This window comes from Corvus cornix, chromosome 1 (genome assembly GCF_000738735.6).
Source record: "Corvus cornix cornix isolate S_Up_H32 chromosome 1, ASM73873v5, whole genome shotgun sequence".
Classification (NCBI taxonomy): Eukaryota; Metazoa; Chordata; class Aves; order Passeriformes; family Corvidae; genus Corvus; species Corvus cornix.
In genome coordinates, this window is record NC_046332.1 from 57837234 (window position 1) to 57861870 (window position 24637).

The 24637-nt window shown below is 45.5% G+C and overlaps 1 protein-coding gene across 1 annotated transcript; it reads right to left on the minus strand.

Moving 5' to 3' along the window:
• Nucleotides 1–4369: 4369 nt before the first annotated feature.
• Nucleotides 4370–19727, minus strand: CNMD (chondromodulin). The gene is given in 9 exon segments (XM_039568305.1): nucleotides 4370–6305; nucleotides 8662–8861; nucleotides 10028–10181; nucleotides 13265–13378; nucleotides 16450–16590; nucleotides 19043–19152; nucleotides 19155–19176; nucleotides 19471–19506; nucleotides 19508–19727. Coding segments are annotated over 9 exon segments (1029 nt in total). The 5' UTR covers nucleotides 19544–19727; the 3' UTR covers nucleotides 4370–6089.
• Between the last annotated feature and the right edge of the window lie 4910 nt (nucleotides 19728–24637).

Genomic DNA, 24637 nt, shown 5'->3' on the forward strand with positions numbered 1-24637 from the left:
ACCTGTGTGATAAATTGAACTGTAGTCACATGTGATGGAAGTCAGCAAATTTGTTGTGACTGGAAATTTTTACAGAAAAGTAGGTCCTCTGTCTACCTTCTGTATTCAAAATAAAGAATCTTTTGCGATTGCCTGGAATCAAAGCCAGCAAGCAGTTGCTTTAAGTTACGTAATTTCTGAATTCTAGAAACTGTTTAAAGAAGAACTTGTATGTTCTTAATTGTTTCCATCAGTGCAGCTTTATTGCCATGACCAAATTGTAAATAACAGTAGAGAAGAAGAACTGAGAATCTAAGTACTGTCTGTGCTTGTACTTCCTGAATACAAGTCTGCAGGGACCGATAGATGCTCAAAAGCCATCTGGATATGCTCCTGGGCACCTGGCTTGAGGTACCCCTTCTTGAGTGAGGGGGTTGTACAAGGGCACTTCCAGGGGTGCCTTTCAACCTCAGCCTCTCTGTGATTCCATGAGAGAGAGAAACTCAATGTTGTGCTGAACGTGCCTTGTCCGTGTGCCACTGTCTCCTGAGAATTCGGAGATAGCCAAATGTTCTGTGATCGTAGAAACACCATGAATTGCAAATATTGAGCACCATGAAAGCCACTTCATTCCTTGCTAACCATTGGATGCTGTTTTAAGTTTGCTACTTTTCCTTGCTTTCCTAATTATGTGGGTTTTTCCCGAATGTTTGTTACTCTACCGGTTGGACGTGTTACTTTCCTACAGTGTCAATTGCATGAGCTTGGTAAAATAGAAAGGCTGTTAGAACAGGTGTTTTTAATAGGAAGAGTGAAGTCTGCAGCTCTTAGGTGTTAAATGATGATTGAAAATTAAAGAGGAGGAAGGAAGGATATATTCTGTTCCTCCTGAGGAGTAGGAGTCTTTAATTTTGCAGTGATGCTGGGAAGGTGCAGTGGCTTATTTCCCGCTATTGTTACTATGGCTATGCAGTAGAGAGATACCAAGACTTTAAAATCTCACAAATGTTAAAAAGAGAGGGTTTTTTTGGATGTAGACTATGACTACAGTCTTGACATAATTGCAGTTTCTGGATGCACTGGGATCATGATTATCCTGTAGTGCAGGCTGGGCGCTGGTTTCTTTTGCATCTCGTCTGGCTTCAGAATTGATACATATTTTCCAAAGCTCAAATTTTGTAACCTTCAGAACTGAATGTTACCCTGCTCTTTGAATGCAATGAACCGAGGTGGATTGGATTTAGGAAGGGTTTTGTGTGCCTTACCTCTTGACATTTACGGAACAGTGTCTGCTTCTTGGAAGAGTTTCTCAAAGCATATACTTGGGATATGTTTTGGTGAAGATTTTTTAGCTTTGGTGTGAGGCTTTTCTTGACCTTCAGAGAATTCTGAGTAGCTGGTTGCTCGATATGTAGAGCATTTGCCCATCCATATGGGATGCTAACATTGGAGTTGATTTGATTTGGAATAGGTATTTGAACTCCATTCTCCTGGATAAGTGCTTTGCAGCTTTTTATTTATGCGCAAAAGCATTTCTTCCTTTTTAGTGTAGAAGGAAGACAAATGTCTGAGTGCTTCACTTTGTCACAAAATTGGGTTCTTGTCTCTTGGCCAGCCTTGCTTTATAAATGTCATTCGGAGTACAACAGAGCTTAGCAAATGCTTGCTGTGGGGAAAAGCCTAGGTAAAAATCTCTTAAATAGAAATTAAAAAGTAATTTGAAGATGTTTTCTGCCAATCAAGTTGCTCTTACTTACTGAAGAGAACATAGCAGAGGTTTCTCTGTCTTTCACTTGCTGAAAGACCATGGGAGTATTATGTCAGATAAACACAATATATTCTTGTATTAAGTGGGTCCTGTTTCACTGCTTTGAGATTCAATTCACTTAGCTTAAGGCAAAAAGTAAAATAAAATGCATTGCTACTTTTGTACTCTTGAGGCATATGTAATGCAAATATAATGCTTTAGCTTCAGGCTAAAACTTGTAGCAATCAAGTGGTAGAGCTCCCTGTCCATCTCAATCCTGTAAGCCAAGTTTGCAGGTCTAGACATAATTCCAGCATGTTTCTGAGCACAGGCAGATAATCTGTATGTGTTCCTTCTTCGAGTTTGGGTTAATCAATAATGGCAGGTCTTGTTGCCTTATAGGAGGGGAATGTGTGTGGGGGGGGGAAGGTGTTGGGTTTTTTGTTTGGAGGGGATTGGATTAAAACAGTAGGCAAAATTTCCTTGGAAAGCTGGGGGAAAGGTGCTTCATGAACTTTGTGAACAGTGTATTTTGTTCTTGACAAAACACACACGCACAAAATGGTACCAGAAGCTGTAGCTCAAGAGAAAGCCTAGTGGTAGCTTGGGGGTCGAATAGAGGCTCTGAAAAAAACCTGTGACAAAGGGAATTTCCTTTGGAACTCTACAGGGTGAGTGGAATATGTAGCAGCACTAATAATGAGTTGGCTGGAGGAAGAGAACTGCCTGCAAGGACCGAGTGAATGATGTTTTAATTGTATTCAAACTGCTTGAGGGTTTTTATCTGAAGCCTTTTGGTCATCTGTAGATAGTACTGTCTGGAAGAGTGAGGCAGTTTCACCTCTGTGCTCTGATTTGTACTGATGCAAATACCAGAACAGGACAGCAAGAGGGAACAGCAGCTTTCCCATTTAATACCATAGGTGGAATTGCTCTTTGCTCCTGCTCTTGGGGAAGATGCCTGTTGCAGGTTAAGGCTGCCTCTCTCATCTTTGCTTGTGAAAGACCAGTTTGTAGATGTGTGTTTGTAAAAGGCCAGCTGAGCCTCTTGGAAGCAGAAGATGCTGCTCCTGGTTCAGTGTCTCTTTTGCCCTTTCTGAGCAGATATTCTGTCCACCCAGACATGTGAATCAGCAATCAGTTCATTGCCAACTGTAGTTTTATGCTTCACTACCTTTTTTTTTTTTTTTTTCCCTGCACTGCATGGAATAAGTGATTAGTCTGTTCTTCACTGAAACTTTCTTGGAATTTTTTTGTGCTGCAGTAGGGGTGAAGTGTTACATGGGAGGTAGAAGCCAGATCACCCCCCCTTCCATGACTCCCAGCTTCTTTTGCTTTCTCAGTGTAGATACAAGTGGAGGGTGATTCCTGTATGAAAAAGGACAAAGGGTTCATGTGTTATAAGTGGGGTCAAAGGGAACTGTAGATTGAGGAAAAAAGACGACTCCTGCCTTCCCATCACTAGCTTTCAATCTTTTTAATCATATGGGATTGCTTCCTGCTTTCCATCTCTTTTTCACCAGCCTGAATTTATCCCTTTTTTCTTCTCTAATCTGCTCTGCTGTTCTAATCCTCCTAGAAAAATCACATGGGTAATTAAGTTTTAAGGATAGTGGAACTGCAGTGCTGTGACAAACATCCACCCACCTGTGATGGGGAATTGATGACAAGCTCATTCCTCTTTCTCTCCTCCTTCCCTAAGCTTTGGCCAAAGGAAGGCTTTCAGCTGGTTTCTGCTAGCACAGGGTCAGATTCAAGGAGCACCCCGCTACAGACTTCCCCAAATGCTGACGTGTTGTAACCTCTTTAGTGAGCCAAGGTATTGCATTTGTGGTGGCAGTGAGAAACTTCAACACTGGGAGTAAACGCTGTACAGTAGTGAAAGGATGACTGTGGATGGTTAGAGCTGGAGTCTGAGCCACAGCTGCAGGGATTATCACAACATCTTTTCACACTGTTGGCTTTTTGGTTTTATTGTCGTTCCTGTGTTGCCTCAGAACTTTTCCTTCGAGATCAGATGTTACACTGAAGTAAGATTTTTTTTCCAACCTTGCTGCAGCACAAGATCTTTACTTTTCTCTATTTGAATCTGATATGTAGGTAAATAGGAATTTGCTTGCTTAAAGCTTGAGCTGGAGAAGGCATTTTGTTGCCTACCTTTTGAAATAAATAAACATTATGGTCACTGGGGCTTTTGTGACATGGCATGTACAGATGTGTTCTCGAGGTGCACATGCCATATGTGGCAGCTATAGATCCATGAGCAGGATGCTTTTTTTACTTACATGCTTTGTGATTGCCTGCAAAAAGCAAGTGATTACAAGCTTTTGTTAAGGAAGAATTAAGTTTGTTAAGCATTTGTAGACATGGAAATCACGTACAAGAAAGTTGTTTCTGTGTTTTCAGAAGGAGGCTGTTTGTTTGTTTGATTGAGGACAAAGGGAGAAGCAGATGACAGGTTGCCTGAAGATGCAAAAGAGAGCAACAGTCTAGTTCAGACATGTACAGAGTCACATTTCTCTCTTTTAGCCTCCAGTGTTTCACTTGCTATTGCCCTTCTTTTCCTTTTCAGACAGTTCTTGAACGAGTATGTAAAAGAATTGTTACACCTTCTACATTGAAAAAAGCACAGAAAGCAACTGGGGTTTTTTAATGTGTTTAATCTGCAGTAAAAAAAAAAAAGGAAAACTGACTTTTCTAAGCATACGATAGACGTATTTCTAAAACAACATAATGATCAAGGTCATTTTCGGTTTAAAAAGCAGAAACTCAAATTTAACAGGCCTTGAAATCCCACTTTAAGAAGTTTATAATTTAAATATTTCAAAGCAAGTCTGTCCTTCAGATTAAGGGAAGGTGAAGCTTATATTAAAAAGCTACAATAGAACAAAATACTGAATTCTATTCTCATCTTATTCTCATTTAACACTTTGCTTTTTAGATATGCAGTTTAGCATTCCACATGAGGTTGTCTTTATTTTCTTTAAGCCACGATTATGTCAAATTAATTCCTCTTTTCTCTGTGTCACGTAATGTTAATAACATTACTGGGCTTGCAACATCTCAAGAGCCGTTTAGTCACAAAAATGAATGCTCCAGAAAGCAAACTTTAAGAAAAATTGAACCATTTTTTTAATAAAGACCATGTAGGTGGCTCCATAAACTTGGCGGTAGGGTTCAAGATGCATGGTATGGATAAAGGCAGTGTAATACCTCTATCTTTGTTTTTCAAAGCTAGAAATACTAAGTCATTCCACCTCTGAGTGTTTCTGCTTAGTACCTTCCTTAGAGATTTAATATGTAATGGCATCAATCCCAATAATTGCAGAGTTTGCCTAAGCAAAAAGGATGAGGTGAGAAGGGAGAGAGGGGGGGAAAAAAAAGCTTTTTTTTTTCCTTCCCCTCTGGTAAGCAGTTTCTCTTGTGGGGAAGGGATGTTAGGTTCAGCAGAGCTAAAGGAACTGGTGTGAATGGCTGCTATCCATGTGAAATAAAGAGGGGTTGTAATCTTGTGTCAAAAGTGTCTAGTTCAAGGATTTATAAATAACAGCGGCTGTTGTAGATTCTGAAGGGGCTTGAGACTCCTTGGTCTGCAACTGCATGTAAATACTTTTGCTGTAGTAGCTGGATAGCAGATACTTGTTAGACACTACAGTGGTATCATGGATACAGGATTCTTGATGCTGGGGCTTCTTTGATGTTGGGATGTGCAAAGGGTTTTGATTCTGTGGCCACGCACATTCCCTTCCACAGCCCCTTTTCCTGCTGTTTGTTTCCGATTTAGCACAATGTGCGCTTTCCTGTGTCCCCTGGAGCAGCTTTGTGGGAAAGGTATGCTGTAATTGGTTTATAACCATTCATAATGACCTGGCAACTCTGAATAGCAATGGGGAGCAACTTAACTTGTGATTTATTTAAGTAACCTACATGGATTAAAGGCACTCCCAAGTGTACAAGTTGAGCTAGTTGCTTAACTGGACGTAAATTTTCACATATAGCTTGGAAAGAGAGGGGTTTGTTGTGAAAGACTGAATTTGGATATATGTGCAAGCTCCTGGACTGCTAAACCAATTTGTGAGCAAAGTTTAATATTGTCTTTTTTTGGGATGTCTCAGTTTTTTAATTTAGTAAGTGCTAGTATACCCTTCCTCTTGTAACTCTAATGGAACATTAACTTGAGGTTTTCATTTGTGGTTGGAATATCTAACCTTGCTTTTGGTGCAGTAAAACCCGCTCTGCTTTTGTAAGGCAGGATCGGTACTGCTGCTTTGGTGTTAGTCTTTTACCAGCTCATTGTCATTGCATTCCTGCTTGTTTTGTCGAGGCTCCAATTTTTTTTTTGTTTTTTTCTCAAGGGATTTTCTCACACAACACCCATGATACGAGCAACCCACCAGCTGCAGGGCATGATGATCCGGCAGGCGGTGCGGCAGCCCTGGTAGTTGTAAGGCCACGGCTGGTAGCCCATGAGGGGCTCGCAAATCCGCTGGCACTGGGTGTAACTTCGCCGGCACTCGATGCAGCACACGCCCAGGTGATCCAGCATGGGGTCAAAAGCCATCCCTTCACCTTCCAGCTGCTGGAACGTAAAATATTAAATGTCATCCTGGTGCTCTTATTCTCTCGGAATAACAGAATACATCCATGCTCCTGTTAACGCCACAAAGGGTAAAACTTGTAGTCTTGGGCCTGCGGAAGTTGACAAAACTCCCACTAAGTGACCCGTGCATCTCGCTTTATTATTTTTTTTCTTTTGTCTTTCTCTCTTTGGCAGAAATGTGGAATTGGTGCAATCACCCTTGTAAAATGGAAAGAAAAACAGGCAGCTCTAACTTCATTGTTTTTATTCTACAGTCCTTGCAACAGCTTCAGCAACAGTAAGCTCCTCCCAAGCTTTAAATATTAGTGATAGAAAAGATTATCTGAGTCTTTGATGTAGGTGACAATGGTGTGGTTTTTATGGTTAGTTTTAGGTTTTGTATTTTAATGCTTTTAAAGCATTTTTAGGAAACTATTCCCCTGGTCCCCTGCAGTTTTCTGAGGATTTTGCTCTTGTCTCTCAGTCTGGTTCCTTCCCTCCCAACCTGCCACACTCAGGTGCATTGTGGACAATAAGAATTCTGCCTGTTCTGCAGCTGACTGTAAGGAGCTAAATGGAGCAAAGTACGCATAAAATACCTAGAACCCTTTACCCTCCAAAATTCCTTTCCTCCTTTCTGGGGGGAAAAAAGGTAACCTGGATATTCTGCTTTTGGAAACTTGGTTGTTCTTTGCACATTGGTGTTATTTCAAGAAAAGCAGCAGTAATGTGCAAGTGCTGAAGTACCAGTCAGCTCTTCAGCTGAGCATTTTTCATTCAGAAAAGTAGCAGCACAACAAAAAAAGTGATGCAGAAAGGTGCCATCTCTTGTCTGGGCTTGTATGGGACACTATCGACAGCTGGGTGTTGTTAGGGTCCCCAGCAACTCCTTCCCAGTCCTGAGAGCAGGGAAGAGATGTTTTCTTGGTCAGGATTCATCATCCTTGAATTCACATACCTGCTCCATGAACGTCACCTGAGCTCGTCATCCAGGCTCCACTTAGAGTGAGTAAAGAGAAACAGCTCTAGGGGGGATTCATTTCATCCTTCAGGAGAGACCTCCAGCATAATTAATGGTCCTTCTCAGTCCAGTGACTCGGTCTCTAGGAAAGCCTGGGACAGGCATCGGGGCAGTAGCTGTTGGTGAAGGCGCATCCTGCCCTGCGGGCTGAGGGAAGTCTGATGGCTGCATCTGTCTGGCTGCTCTCCATTTGGCCCGGCTGCCCTCTGGCTGGAAGGGCAGACCTGTGGCCATTGTTCTGCCACTGCCCTCCAGAGGCAGGGCAGCTCAGACCTCATGGACACGGTCATGTTAGTGGCTGTGAGGAGAAGCTACATTCCAGTGCCACTGCTGTTTTACTGACCTCGTGAGAGAGTCGATTTAGATCCACTTTATTTGGAGTGATTAATTTAAGTTTAATTAAGGGATGTCAACTCGGCAGAATGCTGTCACAGTATAATGATCTCCTGCTGTTGCATAAATGTCAAGTCAAAGCTGGGACTTACTTCCAAAGCAGGAGGCATTTATCTTGTGACAGTGTTGTATTAAAATGACTTACTCCTGCTGCACCAAATGGTGGGTGTAAATTGTCTGGCGCTGGTGCAGCAGACTGGAAGGTGCCTTCTGCACAGCCAGCTTTCCTGCAGCGTGGCAGAGGTGTTGGGACACAGCGGGGTGGCTCCTCTGCTCTTTCTGGGGGCTGCTGCTTCTTGAAGGGTGAGAACAAGTTTTACGACAGGCATCCTCCACCCACTGCTGCTGTCTCAAAACAGATTCTTCCCTGTCAGTTGTTTGCTACTCTAGGTTTGCTTACCCTCGTAGAGAAGAGGCTGAGAAAGAAATTTATTTGGCTGGACCTTAATCTCTTTGCACCCAGACACTTCTGCTGTGTTCGCCTGTAGCAGTCACATCTGGTACTAATTTCTGTTTGAGAGCAAAGCATGTTTCTAGCTACTGGACTCTCTTCACATGGTAAATGATGGGGCTCAGCTGTCTGAGCAAGACCAGCTTTGGTTTGTTTTTAGAAGGTGCTACCCTTGTCAGATCTCCAGTGCTGTTTCCATATGGACCTAGAAACCTCAAAAAGCAACTTGGCATCAACTTGTGTTAACCTTGTGACCTCAAGCACTTGTGCTTGTTTCAGACTGAAATCTAATGAAAACTGGGAGGACAGGGGGAAGACGTTTTTGAGCTTCTTAGGTGTTTTACCAGTCTGTTATTTCCTAGAAAAGCTGAACAAGCAAAGATTGTGCAGATTTAAAAAAAAACAAGAAAAGATGCAATGCACCCCACATTACCAGCGTTACCTGTCCAACACAGTCCCGGGCTCTGAAAGATTACAGTGCAAATACTTACATTGTATGGGTTGTCTGGATTAAGTGTTTGATCGGTCTCTTGTCCCATTGGCCTGGTTTCATTAGACTGGTGACCAAGCTCTTGAGTCAGCTGCACAGTGTGTGACCTGGGGTTTACTTCAGAAGCAGCTTCCAAGTCTTCCTCATCAAAGTTTGATTCTGATTGGCGCTTGTTTCTCTTAATTTCTCTCCTCTGGTTATCTGAAGAAATAATCACCAGAGGACAAACCTACCTTGAGTGTGTCCTTGTAGTTCCCTAATATTTCAGTGATTTCTTTAAATATTAAAAAAAGGAGAGGGTGGAGGGCAGAGAGAAAGCTGAAATTGTGCCTTGGCAAACTTGATGAGCATCCCCATTGGAGCTGCTTGCCTTCCTATGTTGTGTCTGCAGCCAATACCAGTCCAAAGCAATGTGATTCGCCTTTCCCTCCCTCCTTCCTCTCCTTGAGGCAAAATGTGTGTGAGGAGCTTTGGGGGGTTTTTGACCCAGCCTGTAGTCACTGATACTAACTCAGCAGCAGTTGCCAGCACTAGCAAGACCAGCTGTGCACATCTCACTTTCTTAAAATTATTTTATGGCAGGATGGTACCCTCCTCTCAAGGACATCTGGTTCTGGACAGCTTTGATACTGCTCTTTTGTTGCCCAGTGGGATATGTAAGATCATGAGGAAAGTAGAAAATACTGGTAGCTTGAATCCACAGGTGCTCTAAAATGTGGTAAATTTTTTTTCACATGTGTTGTCCCACCCAAGTGTTCTGCTATTAACTGGACCAAAGAGGAATAAATATCTTCTGAGCCTTCTCCTAGGCCTGGAAGACACCTGGAAGAGTTGCCATCTCCCTGGTGACTCCTGAACACCTTTGCTAAGCTTGCCCATGGGCCCCAACTTCAGAGCTGGGATTGCCCCCAGGATCTCATAAACCATCCACTAGCTGCCTGGCTTAAAGTATCTTCCTTCCACTTCACTGAATTCCTCTGGGGAAGCAGGGTAGAAAACAGGACAGGCTATGGTCCCCAGTTCCTGGCCAGTGTTCCTGCGACCTGGTGTCAGCTGCCTACACATTTGGGGGCAAGTTTAAGCTGTTGTCCTTCTGTAGAAGGAGGCCGACCTCTCTGGAAATGTTTCATCTCCTAGCAAGTCACACACTTGGGCTACACAAATTGTCTGAGTAAATACAGGTATGGAAAATGTCATGGGGATAAACTCTAAACCCACAATCCTGGCAGAAGCCCAGGAAGCCATGGGCAAGGGAGGAAAGGAGTCTGGTTTCCCAGATGTGCTAGTTTTGATAGCAAACCTGATGTAGGGGAAGGCATTTCGATGAAGGGAAGTATAACATACTTTTCAAATAAAAGAAATGTTACCTTTGGGATATGTTGGTCTCAGCCAGAAGATTGGAAGATCCCTGCAAAGCTCTAAAATTTTGGGGCTTAGGAAGCTGTTATGCTTGATAGGTTCATCTGCAGCCACCCAGATAAGGGAGTTTTTGTCAAATCTCACAGGCATGATTTCATCTTCCTGCAAATAGAAGAGCATAAATCCTTTGCTGCTCAGTGAGCAGTCATGTGCCTGCTCGCTGCTAATTCTTGAGCGCCAAACTGTAATTATCTGCTGCAACTAATACCGAGCATCCTTCTATGTCATGAATATGAACAGATTGTGCTGAGCCAAAGCCTGGGGAAAGGCTGTCATCACTGAAACAAAGGGCAAAGCCACTGTCAGCTTTGCTGGGGCTATGATTTCACCCATCTCACCCTGGAAGGCTTCTGCGCCATGCAAGAGGGCTGGGTGTCAAAGATCTTTCAGCCCAAAGCATCAGAATTTCAGGTGGTAGAAACCGAAGATCTACCACCTTCAGCAAAGCAGCAATGAAATACCAGCAAAACTCAAGCCCCTCATCTTTCCTTACGCCCTGTTCTCATTTGATGTACTCCCACTATCTAACTGTATTTACAATGTGTGTAAGGGGGGTGAGGGGTGGAATCTTGTTCAAAAGTTTTAGAGAGGATTATAGCTTGAGAACTGCTCCAGCTCCCAGTTCTAAGTCAATGTGATCGGCCTGATTAAAGGTCTTGTTTGGTAAAAGCAATTCAATTGACCAAAAGCTTGAAGTGGAAGTTAAAGGAGCCTGCCTTTTTGAAGTGTACCCTGCAGGTTTTTGGTTCATATCTTCAAAGTAATGTAGGAAAATGCCAGTGATTGATTCTTTAAAGTTGTTAGTTCAAAGTATTATTTTACATAAAATGTGTAAGTATTTTATAGCAACGGTGAAATATTAAAAGAAAACTAACTTTTGAATCATGAAAACAAGCATGATTTCAAAGTTAAAATTATAAATTGCTTTCATAAAAGTCATCAAAACTTGTTATATAACTGACTAGATCAATTTATTCCCTTGAGTTGTTGTTTCTTTAGTGTGTTTATTGATTTCTTTTGTAGGTCTCAAGTCATTTAAGTTTGCTATCCAATCTGTCTACTGCTCTTTATTTATATTCTCCCACTTAAGCTTTTATCAACATCAGAAATATCTGAATCTAATCTTCAGAAATAAAAATATCCTTTGTTTCTGTTTGAAATGATCCTGACTTGTGAGCAACCAGAACCTGGGTATCTATAAAAGCTCATTTTACTCAACAATTTTTGTAGGTAGTGTTGTTATGATGCCCATTGTAGGAAAACAGCATATGCATACTTTCCCTTAAATACTTCCATATCAGAGAGAGGACTTGGCCTAGAAAACTAAATACCACTTTGCCATTCCTGTAGTACATCTGGCCTGGAAAGTTGAGTGACAGGAAAAAGTTAATGTCTCAGTGGTAGCATGAAGTCGGCTGCTTTGCACATGCAATTCATTGCATCAGTCACGTAGGTGATTAATCTTCGGAGAAGATGCACAAAAAGCAGGACAAGGAAATAGTTTTACTTTCACCAGGTAGAAGATTAGAAATAACTTTTTGATTACTTTAGTGATGCCATGATCATTTTTTGCCTTTTCTTTTATACCTTTTTATAGCTTTTGCATTCTTAGTGGTTTTTTGCCTACATTCTTGGACTTGTTTGTCAAGCTAGGAGACTAAACATTTTAGAAGCTTCATAGGTAGGGATCAGAAGGCCCCAGACCCCAAGGTTTTTAATTTACATTCTGTAAATTAAGATAGAACCATCCAGGGGAGGGTTCCTTGGGGAGGGGGGCTCACTCAAGCCTCTCATTGGGGAATCTTTGATAGATATGCTAATTAGTAAGACCTATAATGTTATACCTGATCTTTTGAGGGTGTGCATTTCGGCACATTCCACCTGGATGTGGTGCACCTAAGGATCCTTAAAATAAATATAGAGGTAAAATCCCTTTTTCCCTTCTAACCCTGTTTGATTCTTGATTTGAAGACCAGGAAAAGGCTATCATTAGGAAAATGTCCTCAGGTCTGTGACTTTGTTCTTAAAAAACATGAAAAATTTGAACTTCAAGCAATAGTGCTCATGAGGTCAAGGCCAGCTGCCTTTAAAATAAGGCAAGGCAGGAAAGATGGAGCTCTCTCTCTGGAATTCGTGCAAGTTCTCTTTCCCATCATGGGGGAAATCCTGCCATCTTCAGGAGGCTTTGTAACATTTGTCAGCCTTTCTGACTCTATTTGAAGAGACCTTTTCCCCCTTCATTTTAAAGCAGATGTTCAGCAGTCACAACACCACTGCAGGGAGGTCCAACCTTAACAGCGCCTCTCTCCCAGCTAATTGTATCTGGCTTTTATCCTCCCAGGAGTGGAGCAAACCCAAGGAAAGGGGCTGTGGATCTCCTGTGCTCTCCTGCCAGTGGCTGAGCCCCCAGCAGTGTCCAGGCTCAGCAGGACTCAAGTCACTGGAGCCACTCCTGTGTGAGCAATGGATTTGGGAGTCTGAGCTCTGGGAAACTCAGCCTTTGAGTACATAAAGTAATCAGATTTTTGTGCAAATGTGAGGAGGGTTGGCGGTATCTGGGTGAGAACTGCAGCTTCTGTGCTGGTTGTGATGCAAATTCTATGAAATTTAGTTAACATGTTGTAAAATTAAGTTTTATGCTAAGAAGGCAAAGTCATATTTTTTTTTAAAAGTTATTATTTCTTCTGAGTTATCTGAATTTTTGCCATGTTTTCCACAATTCCCTTTTACTGACTAGAGTGATGGAGTCCATGCTTCTGCTCAAGAGAATTGATAGAAATCTCCTGGGATCTACCACGGTGCTTCTTTGCATTGACTAAAGCAGCTGCTTCTTCCACGCTTTCCCTTCCAGCCTTGTGCACAGCCTGGTCTCAGGCAGGTGCTCTTGTCACAGAGGTCTCCTGTGGATCTGGTAGAAATTGGTCTGTGGCTTCCCCACTCACTAATCTGCTGCCTCTCATGATGTCCCTGGACACAGTGACATGTCTGACACCAACCTTGCTTTGCTTATCTTTCAGGGACTCCTTGCACCCAGTCAATGAATGCTCAGCTATCCTACCCTACCTTCAAACAACCCTACCATGAGCCAGAGTGTCTTTCAAATGCCCTTTTTATTTGTACTTAAATACCTCTTTAAGGCTCTCTCTATACAAAGATTAGTTAAAAAAAAATAAACTCCCCCTTACCAGCTCAGATGAGAGGCTCGCTTTAGCCATAGCATCAACTTCAGGGATGTGAGCTTTTGGCTGAGCTTTGATGTAACACTTTTCTCCTTCAGCAAAACGGATCCCAGTTATGCCCTGCAAAAGCAGAAGGCAGGGGGTTGTGCACAGCCCTCCAGCTCCTCACCACCCCCTAGAAAGTGCCTCAGCTCTGCTAAAATTGCCACTGAATTTTCAGTCTGAAGGTTAATCTTATTTAAAACCAGAAGCAATAAAATGCTCTTCCCTCATCATTTTAGCTTCACAATTTTGGTCAAATGGGTCTAGAAGTTTTTGCTTGATTTCTTAAAGTGGGGGGGTGTTTTATGTAAGTGCTTCCATGCAGGCTGTAGGCTACTTGGAGTAGCTCTGTTAAGGAATTAGTTGACATGATTTGAACTGTAACTTAGCACCTAACGTAGGCAGTCCTGAGATTGTGTTAGCTGGTGGCACGGCACCCTTGTGACACAGTTTTACAAAAATGCGGGGGCAGCTTCGTTCAGTTTGTGCAAAGAGTGACTGTGACAGCAATGGGAAGTTTGTGATGGGCAATTTGGTGCAGAAATCTGTGTGTGGGACTTTGTCTGGCCTACCAGGGTGAAAAGCAATTGCATAAACCATGGATGCTTAGTTTTAATCAAGAGAAGGAGCATGTCTCCTGCAAGTCCTGGGATGCCCCTTCCAGCGCTGTGCCAGAACCTCGGGCATCCACATTTTGCCACAGGAACCTTGTCTGTAGTTCCTATGTTTCTACTGTAGGTTTTTGGGTACCCATAAAAGAGCTCTCTTCTACATTATAAATTTAGATACCTCATTGTAAATGGCAAAACTTCTGTGTTTTTCATGTGGTTGCACAAGCTCCAGTGAACCACCTAAATGCAATTACCTAGGGCCCTTTGAGGTGTGCTGGTTTTCTGCCTGGCCTCTAGCTGCCAGGAGAAGGCACACACGACCCCTCTTATCTGCCCTGAAGGGGCATCATGGATGCCTTCATGTGCAGTTTTGAGTGCCACAATGTAAGAAAGACATTAACTGTTAGAGAGTGTCCTGAGGAGGGCAACAAGGACGGTGAAGAGTCTGGAGGGGAAGCTGTATGAGGAGCAGCTGAGGTCACTGGGTCTGATCAGCCTGGAGGAGATTGAGGGGAGACCTCATTGCAGTTACAACTTCCTCGTGATGGGAAGAGGAGGGGCAGTCACTGATCTCCTCTCTGTGGTACCCAGTGACAGGACCCGAGGGAATGGCCTGAAGCTGTGTCAGGGGAGGTTTAGGTTGGATATCAGGAAAAGCTTCTTCATCCAGAGGGTGGCTGGGCACTGGAACAGGCTCTCCAGGGAAGTGGTCACAGCACCAGCCTGACAGAGACCAAGAGGCATTTCCACAATGGCTCTCAGGCACCTCTTGGGGATGGTGTTGTGCAGGGCCAGGAGTTGGACTCAATACTTGTGGGTCTCTTTGAAATCGCACCACTGAGATGGATGGTACTGGGCACTTGAGCCATGTCCTGTGTGTCTGCAGGTCCTGTGTAGCCAGACACACCCCCATCAAAGCAAAATGACTACCTGTAAAGCAGTGAGAGAGGGGATGGCTATGCAAGGATGGGTGCACTAGGACATAAGGCTTTGTGGTGTGCCAAGTGTGCTAGGAATACCCTTATATTGCCAAATCCAAGCCTTCTCTGACCATGCAGTCATTCCAGCAGTGCCAGTCAATCCAAAACTACTAATGTAAATACCAGTCTGTTGGAAGCACATCTGTTCAATTGCTTTCTCCTTTGTGTGCATTCTTGGCTGAAAACCCAAGTGGCCTTATCCCTTTGCTCTCACTGGGCTTGTCCCTGGCCCTCTGTAATTTCAAGCAGGCACCGTCCCTGGGAGGTCCCTTTAGCTGGTTGGTGTTAGGAGCTGATTTCTGACCTGGTTGTGACAGGCAGTAGCTCACCAGCAACACATGTGGAGGCAAAATGAGTTCAGCACCTCTCTGGTGGACTGGTGCTTTTGTGCAAATGTGAAATGGCAAAGGCAAATGAGAAGAGCTCGCTGTAGATGGTCTTACTCAGCTGCTAATAATGTTGCTATGGTGATGCTAATGAGTGTTTCATAAAGGCAGAACCACAGCTGTTGGGAAAGTTGGGGTCCAGAGTCTCCTGGCATGGATTTATTTGTTCTTGCTGAGAAGCCAAGGAGCTGAATTTCCTTGCCTTTCTAGATCCAGCAAGGGGAAGGTGGCTGCTCCAGAAGCAGAGATGCTTCCTAGCAGCAGCATCTTTATTTTAGGTGCTGCTTTGACTTACAGAGGGCTTAACTCTGAAGTTGAATGTTTTGCACCTGAGAACATTTAACTGCAGGGTCTGGGCCCTGTAAATGGGTTTCTGCAACATCACATAGACGTGCCTTTAGTAGCACAGGGGTGGTACAGCTCAGAGAACCACTCTATCTGAGCTGCTGAGCTCTGCTGAGGGTTGGCAGCTGTAAGTCCAGGCTCCGTGCCGAGCAGCCACGAGTTGCTGGGGTGCCCAAGTGTGTTTGCTGTCAGCCCAAGTGGCCCAGCACCTTGTGTTTGGTGCACGGATGCATAAACTGTGCTAAATGCCTCCATCCTCTGCCATGCGGATGAACCCAGGCCAAGCCATGGAGAGCAGCTCCCATCCTTGACCTCAGGGCACAGGAAGCTCCCCAGGTCAAGCACTGTATGGGGATCTCTCCTTGGTGTCTCCCTGGCTTATTGTGTTGACCCTATGCTCCTCAAACAGGGATGTTCAGAGGAGGTGTTTTTTCCAGTTCAAACCACATGAAATCATGTGAGGGTTTTGTTGCAGCCTGACAGAATGTTTTTCTAGTAAGACCCCAAGGTCACATGTCATAGTTCTGCTCAGTGGTTTGAAAATGCAAAGTGCTTACATGGAGCTAAAACCGATGCAGCCTAATCCACACCACTTCCCAGAGTGGTACCTGCCATGATCTCTCTCCTAAAAGCACTTAGATTTTTGTTTTGGAGGAAACTGCCTGTCTCCCTGTGAAAGCAAGCCAGGAGAACAAAAATGTTTGAGTGGATGGTTGGAGGCTGGAACCTGAGACTGACTGGAACAGAGTAGTCAAGGCAGAGCAAAGTGTCCTTAAGAGTCCAGCGCTGGAGCGTGTTACATGAAGGACAAGGGTGGCACTACTTACGATCTGAAAATCATGGACTTCAACAACCTCTTCACTCCCACTTCCTGTTTTGAATGTCTCTAAGTTGTTTCCAGCATCTATTTCCATTGATCCATCTTGTACTTTTCCATTAATGCTCATAGTATAGTGAATGTTGTACACCTGGAATCAATAAAAGAGTGGTAGCACATGCCAGTAATTACTTACTGCCTTCCTCCTACATCAGGCAATGGGTCAATCTGACTCTCATATCCCTATTTAGCTCCTGAATCTTGCTTCTGCAGGTGTCTGATAACCCTCCAACAACCAACACTGCACTACTTCACTGTTGGGGCAGGCTGGCCACGGGGCAGCCAGCCCTGAGAGGTTGTTCAGTCTCCATCCTTGGAAGTTTTCAAGGCCTCACTAGATAAAGCCCTGAGCAACCATCTCTGACCTCGCAGCTGTCCCTGCTCTGAGCATCAGGTAGGACTAGAGACCTCCTGAGGACCCCCTTCCAGGGAGTGCTTATAGTTTTACTTCATAAACAGTGTGGGGTGAGTCCACACCCATGTTCACTCTGACCTAAAAAACGTCTTCTAGGACATTTTAGGAATTGCTTGTTATGCTGGGATGATTCCCAAAGGACAGCAGGCATGAATGTCCTACTCTGAAGAAGGCCAACCCCTATTTATCTCTTGGGATGTTCTGCTGATGCACAGGAAAACAGGTTCCTCTTGAATACGAACATACTTCCCAGCTTGTAATGGATGTGAACTTTGTTTAAATTGGATGTGAAGTTGTATACTCTCGTATTTTCCTTGTCAGCATATTTGCCCTTATCCTATTTTCAATGAGGAAAGCTACAGCGTGGTTTGTATTTGCTGGAGGACCACAATCTGTGGAGGGGTTTTGTGATTCTCTTGTGCAGCTCTGCTAAAAGTGCTGTGCAAGCAGTTTATTTTAGGTCTTAAAAAAGCCTTTACAGCATTTTAATAAAAAATTTACACGGACAGCTAGAGACAAATTTCTTCTTCTCTCACCTTCGCTCAGGAAAGTCTAAGGTGCTGAAGATTTATGGTTACTCAGCTAAACAGAGCCGCTCCCGTATTCTCTGCTTTCGAGGACTCCTGTTGAACATGGTCCAACATGGTCCATAAAACCAGACCAGTGTATGTGGTCTCCCCTGGTAGGGGCTGAGCTAGAGCTGAGACTTGGATACCCTTGTCAGTTAGGGAAGAATTTAAAGCTATAAAATAAAACCAAGAATTTAAAAATCGCCTTAGTTTTTAAATGAATGACTCTGAATATAATTTTTGCAGCTGCTTTCTAGGCATTTGCAAGTCAAGTGCAGCTTTCTGAGTTTGAAGGCAGCTTAGAAAAACAACGCTCAGCTTTCCCAGTGTCTTCACCTAGCGATCAACTTTGAAGCTTAATGAAAACTGTGAATGTGACATATCTTGTATGGCTAAATTTAGATGATAGGAGCATTAAAAAAGGGAAACATTGTCCTGTACTCCACAAATGCACCTACCTGCTCAGAGCTGAAAGCACTGTCCCCTGCCTATGGCACCATTTGCATTCCTCTCCCTTTTCAAAAGCCTAGAGAAGCACATGGTTCTTGCAGCACGTCTTGGAGGTCAGCAATGTGTCCTCTCTTTTTGCTGTAAAACCTTGTACTTTTCTTTCTGATTATCTGAATTATCCCTACATATAAGCTGAGATACATGAAGTCACATGGGTGTATCTTACAGGGGCACCTTTGCTCTGGCTGCTGGAATTCACACAAGGCTCTCCTTGATGAAGGCTGGCATGTGGCTGGAGGCAGTACAGAACTTCTTCCAAAGTAAATTCAAGGGTACTAATTTAATTTATGGAGAAAGTTACATTCATGTGTGTACCATCATGTTTCAAAGATGTTTTAAACACAAATTCTATATAAACAGAAAGAAAAGTTAATCTGTAAACATGTTCTAATGCTCTGAAGTTTGGTTCTTTAACTGCTCACCAACTTCTCAGTTTCATTCTTTGCATAAAGTGTTTTTCACATACCCCAGAAACTATAAATAATAAAACTTAACTTTTAAAATTGATCCACAGCTGCAAACCTAAGTGTATGCACAGTCATACAAAGCACCAGCGTGAACTAAAGGTGTCTGTTTATGGGTTAATTATAGCATTTTACATACTTGAGGGTCCAGGTAGAATCTGGACCAAGAATGCAGATACTGTGAAAAAAGAATTTGCACATTTCAATGCTTTTTTTGTCCTGAGAGCTGGAGTTTGCCCAGGATGTGAATCCCTGGGGACTTGTTGGGGTTTGAGTTCACTGAGGATTTGTGAGCAGAAATCAATGTAGAGTCTGTGCTCTCAAAGATGTGTTTCGTGTTCGCTAATAAATGTGCTTCCAGGAAGCTCCATCCACACAGCCACCAAAGACAGTGATTGTAGGTTTGGGTTTTTAGGTGCTTGGGATTTTTGAAAGCATGGAAAAAACCCTACAGGTCTGCTTAAAGACCACTTCATAGGCGTCGCAAGAAGTGCTTCCAGCCCGTGCCTCTCCATACGTGCGAGAGCTCCCCGCCCGCGCGGCCCCGGGTGCGGACGTGCTGGGGGCCCGGCCCGCCGCGCTCACCTGCCGCTCCGTGGCTTTCCAGAAGTAGAAGGCGCCGATGGCCCCGGCCAGCAGCAGGAGGGCCCCGGCGATCAGCACCGCGGCCCCAGCCTTCAGCAGCCGCCCCGGCCCGGGGGCGCGGCCGCCGCGTACGCCTGCGGAGAGCGCGGGTGGGAGCGGGCACGGACCCCGGCGGGGCCCGGCCCGGCCCGGCCGTGAAGGAGCGCAGCGTCCCGTCCTGAGCCCGGCACCCGATCCGACCTGGCCCGTTTTGTCCCCATCCCTCCCGTTACGTCGCGACCTGTCCCGAGCCCACCCGTTACCTACCGACCCGACCCGACCCGTCCCGTCCCGTCCCGACCCGCTCGGTCCCGTTCCATCCCAGCTCATGCCCACACGTTTGTCCCGATCCCACCCTGTCCCGCCCGGTGCCTGCCGGCAGCACTCACGGGGGGCAGGCACAGCTCCATATCGTCGGGCCCCGCTCCGGGCGATGGGCACCTTCTCGGAGCCCTCTGCCATGGCTGCCGCGGGAGGGAGACCTGCTCGGGCTCGGTCCCGGCCCCGGCGGGGCTGCACCGCCCCGGCCCGCCCCGCTCCCAGCCCCGGCCTCGGCCCGCGGGGAGGGCAGCACCGCCCAGTCCCGGGCACAATGAGCCCCTTAAGCGGCCCAGCAGCCGGCGGAGCTCCCCGGGGCTGTGACCTCCTGCCCCGGCCCCGTCCCTTCCAACCAACCCCTGGGTCTCGTCTCCAGCTTCCGAGCAGGGGGCGGGGGTGTAGGGGACAAGCAACCCCCGCACGCGGTGGCGAAGAGGAGGGGTGCCCGGTCAGACAGACGGCCGTCATAAAAAAAAACAGCTTTTAAAATAGAACAACGTGTTAACTGCTTTTTTACACTTGCCACAGGAATTCACAGGCGCCGGAGCTGACAAGCTGCTGGTCGGTGACTGCTCCGCAAAACACCTTTCTGACTGGCACAAGCCAGCAGCCTCTGGCTGAGCCCTGTGTCCGGGCTGGGCACAGCCTGGGAAAGGGAGCAGCGAGCCCAGGCCTGCTGCAGCCTAAGTGGGGGTAAAGTGAGGGGCTAATTTAATCTTTTCGTTTAATAAGGATACCTTGTGCCTTTATACCTGAAATAGATGTATCCCCAGGATTTCTTGTTTCCCATCACTCTCACCATGCTCAGATGGGCTTTTTTTTTTTTTGAGTACCTGAGGTCTGGTAGGATCATAAACGTTGGGTGGAAGGAATGTTCATCTACATCTGTTTGCTCATTCTAATATTGTGCATAGCAAGCTTTTAAGGGCTACAACTGCCTATGTGTGTCTATCCATGTCTGTCCATGTCTATGTTTCCTTCAGGCCCCTTATGGATATCCTGCCTGTACCTATATGCACAAGCATGTGTCTGTGTTGCACCCTTTGATGCTGGAAAAGAAACTGTACTGGACTCCTTTGGGGCTGATGGTGTCAAACACAAATCACAGCATCCTTCGTAAGGCTGGAAACCGAGACACGAACACCAGCTGCAAAAGGAGTGTGATGGGGGGGTGTCTGAGTTGTGGCCTGCCCTGCCCTGCCCTTCTTGCTCAGTGGCCCAGCTCCAGTTATCCAGACAGGCAGCAGTGAGGGGGGATTTAATCTGGGCAGACCGTGCCATGTGGGGCCCTGTCTCACTCCAGAGCAGTGCCGACAATTACCAGCTCTGCCGTAGCAATTTTTTTTCGAAGTATATGTCTCCATTTATATTTCGCTTCCCCTTTCTTCTCCATTTTGTTTGGCTGACTGGTTGTTCTGTTGTTACACACTACTGACATGTCCCCCCCATCTTAGAATTTCTGGGATCTTGATAATGGAAGCCAGCTGATGACCTTGTCCCACCACGGCTCATCCCACAAAAGGAAAGTTTGGCCCCGCTGTTGATTTCCTACACCTGCCTCTCCTCTGTGCCCCACTCCATAACAGTGAAAATTTTTGTTTTTTCATGTCTGAATCCCCTTAACTGATTTAACCAGTAGTTGAAAACCCATCATCAAGCACTGCAAAAGCAGAGAAAGCTCTCCTGACCACCTTGTGTCTGCTTGCTTGAGGACTGAATCCCAGAGACATATGATTCCCATTTTCCTCCCCTTCAACCTAAATTCATCCTTTCCATCGATTACTGTCTTTAACGATCAGACCTTCAACCAAAATTTAACGGGCATAGTTGCTGCTGAAAATAAACACAATCACAGCTCATTAAATCAAAAGCAAAGCCCACTGTGCAACTTCCTAAACTAGGACATATTCCAACCCGCTCTTGAATGACATACTGTGGTAGGTTGGGGCTAATAATAAGATTATGATCCTCTTCATTAGCAAGTATTTTGTTACACCAAAAATCTCGTGAATGGATATGTCTATCTTGGCAAAATGTGAGAATCCCAGCCTTTGATCTCAAACCTTCATTTAGCATCACTGCTTTAAAAAGACAGATTTATTTTAAGGCCCCTGTGCTTGTCTCCCATGGGAAAATGTGCCAGGGAAGGAGTGCTTGCCCAGGAAGAGCTGCTGCTCACTGGGGTTCATCTTGTTTGAGCTGCTTCCCTGAGACTAAGGAGAGGAAGCTTCTGTCCCTCCCATCCTGGCATGAATCTGCGTCCGCAGCGGCTCCTTTCTTGCAAGGTGACTGGAAGGACAGAGGGAGGCCGAGCTGTTTTGTCTTGCAAAAGTGTGGCTCAGGCTGCCCTGACAAGGAAGAGCATTAGCAAAGAAACTATCAGCACAAGAATGAATAGGTGGAATTCTGCGCTGGATATTCACGGAGGGACCTTCACTCCAGTGCTGTGTGGTGAAATGCAGTATCCTCTCCGGAGCAAAAAGGATGGGGTCAGAAGGCCCCATCTGATGGGACCTGAAGGACCCTACTGATGGGGCAGCAGTGGCCCACGCAGGTTTTGGCATGGGCAGATTCGAGCAATTCCAAGCAGTGGTGCCAGCTGCAAGCTGATCCACAGGGATTGGCCCCTGAAAGGCTGGGATGTGAGTGGGGTCCTGCTCGCCTGGGGAGATGTGGGTGGGAGAACAAGTCCTTTGGGAAGAAGCTGTTCTGCCTAAACCCTGGGAGAGAAGCTGTGCAGCATTTTCTCCTCAAGTTAAGGTTCAAATTCCCCAAGTAATCCTCCAAACATATTTTTCTCATGCAGGGAACAATCTCAGATTATTTTTTTCCCAATTCAGAGCATCATTGCCTCTTCTTCTTTTGTTCCACAGACAGAGAAAGAACAACATGAAATTTCAAGGAGACAGTGAAAAAAAATGCTCTTGTTACAGGGTTCACAGCTTACCACCTATGCTCATGCTTTGCCTTTTGTGTGGGCACAGAGGAGGGTGCAGGGAGTGTATCTTTTGCCATTTGATTGATTAGGTGACAAGAGGGAAAACAGGAGTTTTTAGACAGATGCAAATCTGTGCAAACAGCTCCGCATTCAGCAGCTCCAGACTCTCGCTGTAGAGTGCAAAGACAAGTGCAACAGCCAGGGTTTGCAGGGTTTAGGACAAAAAAAAAACGTGACTTGCCTTTCACTGGCTGAACCCTTCATTTGCAATAAAGATGACGATGATAGCAGTGTCTGAGCTCAGTCTCCTCTCTAAATAACATGTGTGTGCTCAGCTGGATTAAGCCAACTTCTGAGACTGGAAATCATAATAACAGTCTTTTACAGGACAGCCTTTCTGGTCGTCTAATACTATTATCCTCTGGGCTGAAAAGCATTCCAGAGCACTTGGAGTGCTACGATGAATGTGAGGTTGTTTAGCTGATAGTACTGGCTTGTCACAAGGAAGCACATTTTCTCATTATTTTCAAGTTTGAAGAAAAAGTTTAGAAGGAGAAATAGAAATATTAAAAATGAGAAGGATTTGGTCATGCTGTGTGCCTTTCTGTAAGTCTCTTGTGGTTCCTTATGCATTTCATCTTCATTTTCTAAGTGTTCCAAATAGTTGTTTGAACTACATTATGGCCTGAATGAAAATTTGTGAGGATTACTGAGACTGGGCACCTGAGTCACTGCTCTGCTTTTCCATGGCTTTACACCACCATAACACGTTGCCAATTCAGGTTCCATATACTTGATGTCTCTTCAATAATAACCGAAGTCCTTGGGGAGAAAAAGTCCTACAGAAAATGAAAATGTTGGCTTTGGTATTGTGGTGAGCTGACCTGGCTGGATGCCAGGTGCCTGCCAAAGCTCCATCACTCCTCTCCTTGGCTGGACAGGGGAAAGAAAATATAACAAAAGGCTTATGGGTCAAGATAAGGACAGGGTGAGATTAGTTTCATTTACTACAAATTAAATCAAAGTAGGATAATGAGAAGTCAAACCAAATGCTAAAAACATTTCCCCCCCCACCCCATCCTTCTTCCCAGGCTCAGCCATACTCCTGATTTTCTCTCCCTTCTCCCCTGCAGTGGCACAGGGGGACAGGGAATGGGGGCTGTGGTCAGTTCATCACATGTTGTCTTCGTTGCTGCTTCCACCTCAGGGAAAGGACTCCTCAGACTCTGCCCCTGCTCCAGTGTGGGGTCCCTCCCACAGGAGACAGGACTCCATTAACTTCTCCAGCATGAGAACTTCCCATGGCTGCAGTTTTGCTCAAACTGCTCCAGCCTGGGTCCCTTCTATGGGGTGCAGTTCTTCAGGAACAGGCTGGGTCCCCCACGGGATCACAAGTCCTGCCAGCAAACCTGCTCCAGCTGGGCTTCTTTCTCCATGGGGGCCACAGGTGCTGCCAGGAACCTGCTCCAGTGTGGGCTTCCCACATGGTCACAGCCTCCTTTTGGCATCCATCTGCTCCTGGAGCACCCCCTCCCACTCCTTCATTGACCTTGGTGTCTGCAGGGTTGTTTCTTTCACATATTCTCACTCTTGTCTCCATTTGCTGATTTTTCAGTTTTTCCTCCCCTTTCCTAACTCTGTTACCCCAGAGGTGCTACCGCTGTCCCTGATGGGCTCGGACAAGGCCAGCGGCACTTCTGTCTTGGAGCCAGCTGGCATCAGCTCTGTTGGACACTGGGGAAGCTTCTGGCAGCTTTTCACAGAAGCCACCCCCACAGCTCCTCTGCTCCTCAAACCAGTTATTTAACTTGTGATGGCCTAAGAATTCTGATAAACTCTAAAGATTCTTGCTGGCAGTGAGGCCAAAGGATGAACACCCACATACGTTTGTCATCACCACGGCTCTCATCTCAGTGGTGTCCCTGGGCACTCTGGTGCTCCTGGGATGCTTGCTTTTCCTCCTCTCTTCCCCCACTGACACAGTCCTCCCTTCTCTGACCAGCAACTCATGAAATTTCAAACACCAAAACCATTGCTTTTCCTGGTAGGCTGTAAAATTCTCCCTGGAAAGCCCTGCAAGGTCCATGCTCTAATGCTATTCTCTGGAGAAGACTGGCACCCCTGTTTGCCCTGCTTGGGATGCATCCCCAGCAGGACATCCCAGTGCAGCTGAGCTGGCCCCAGGATGGCCTTGAGTGTGCTTGGTGCAGGATGCCGCTCATCCCGATCCTCCCTCTTCTCTCCGGTGGTGGGGTGAGGACATATGGCCCATCACAGTTTGCTCTTCCTCACCCCAGGAC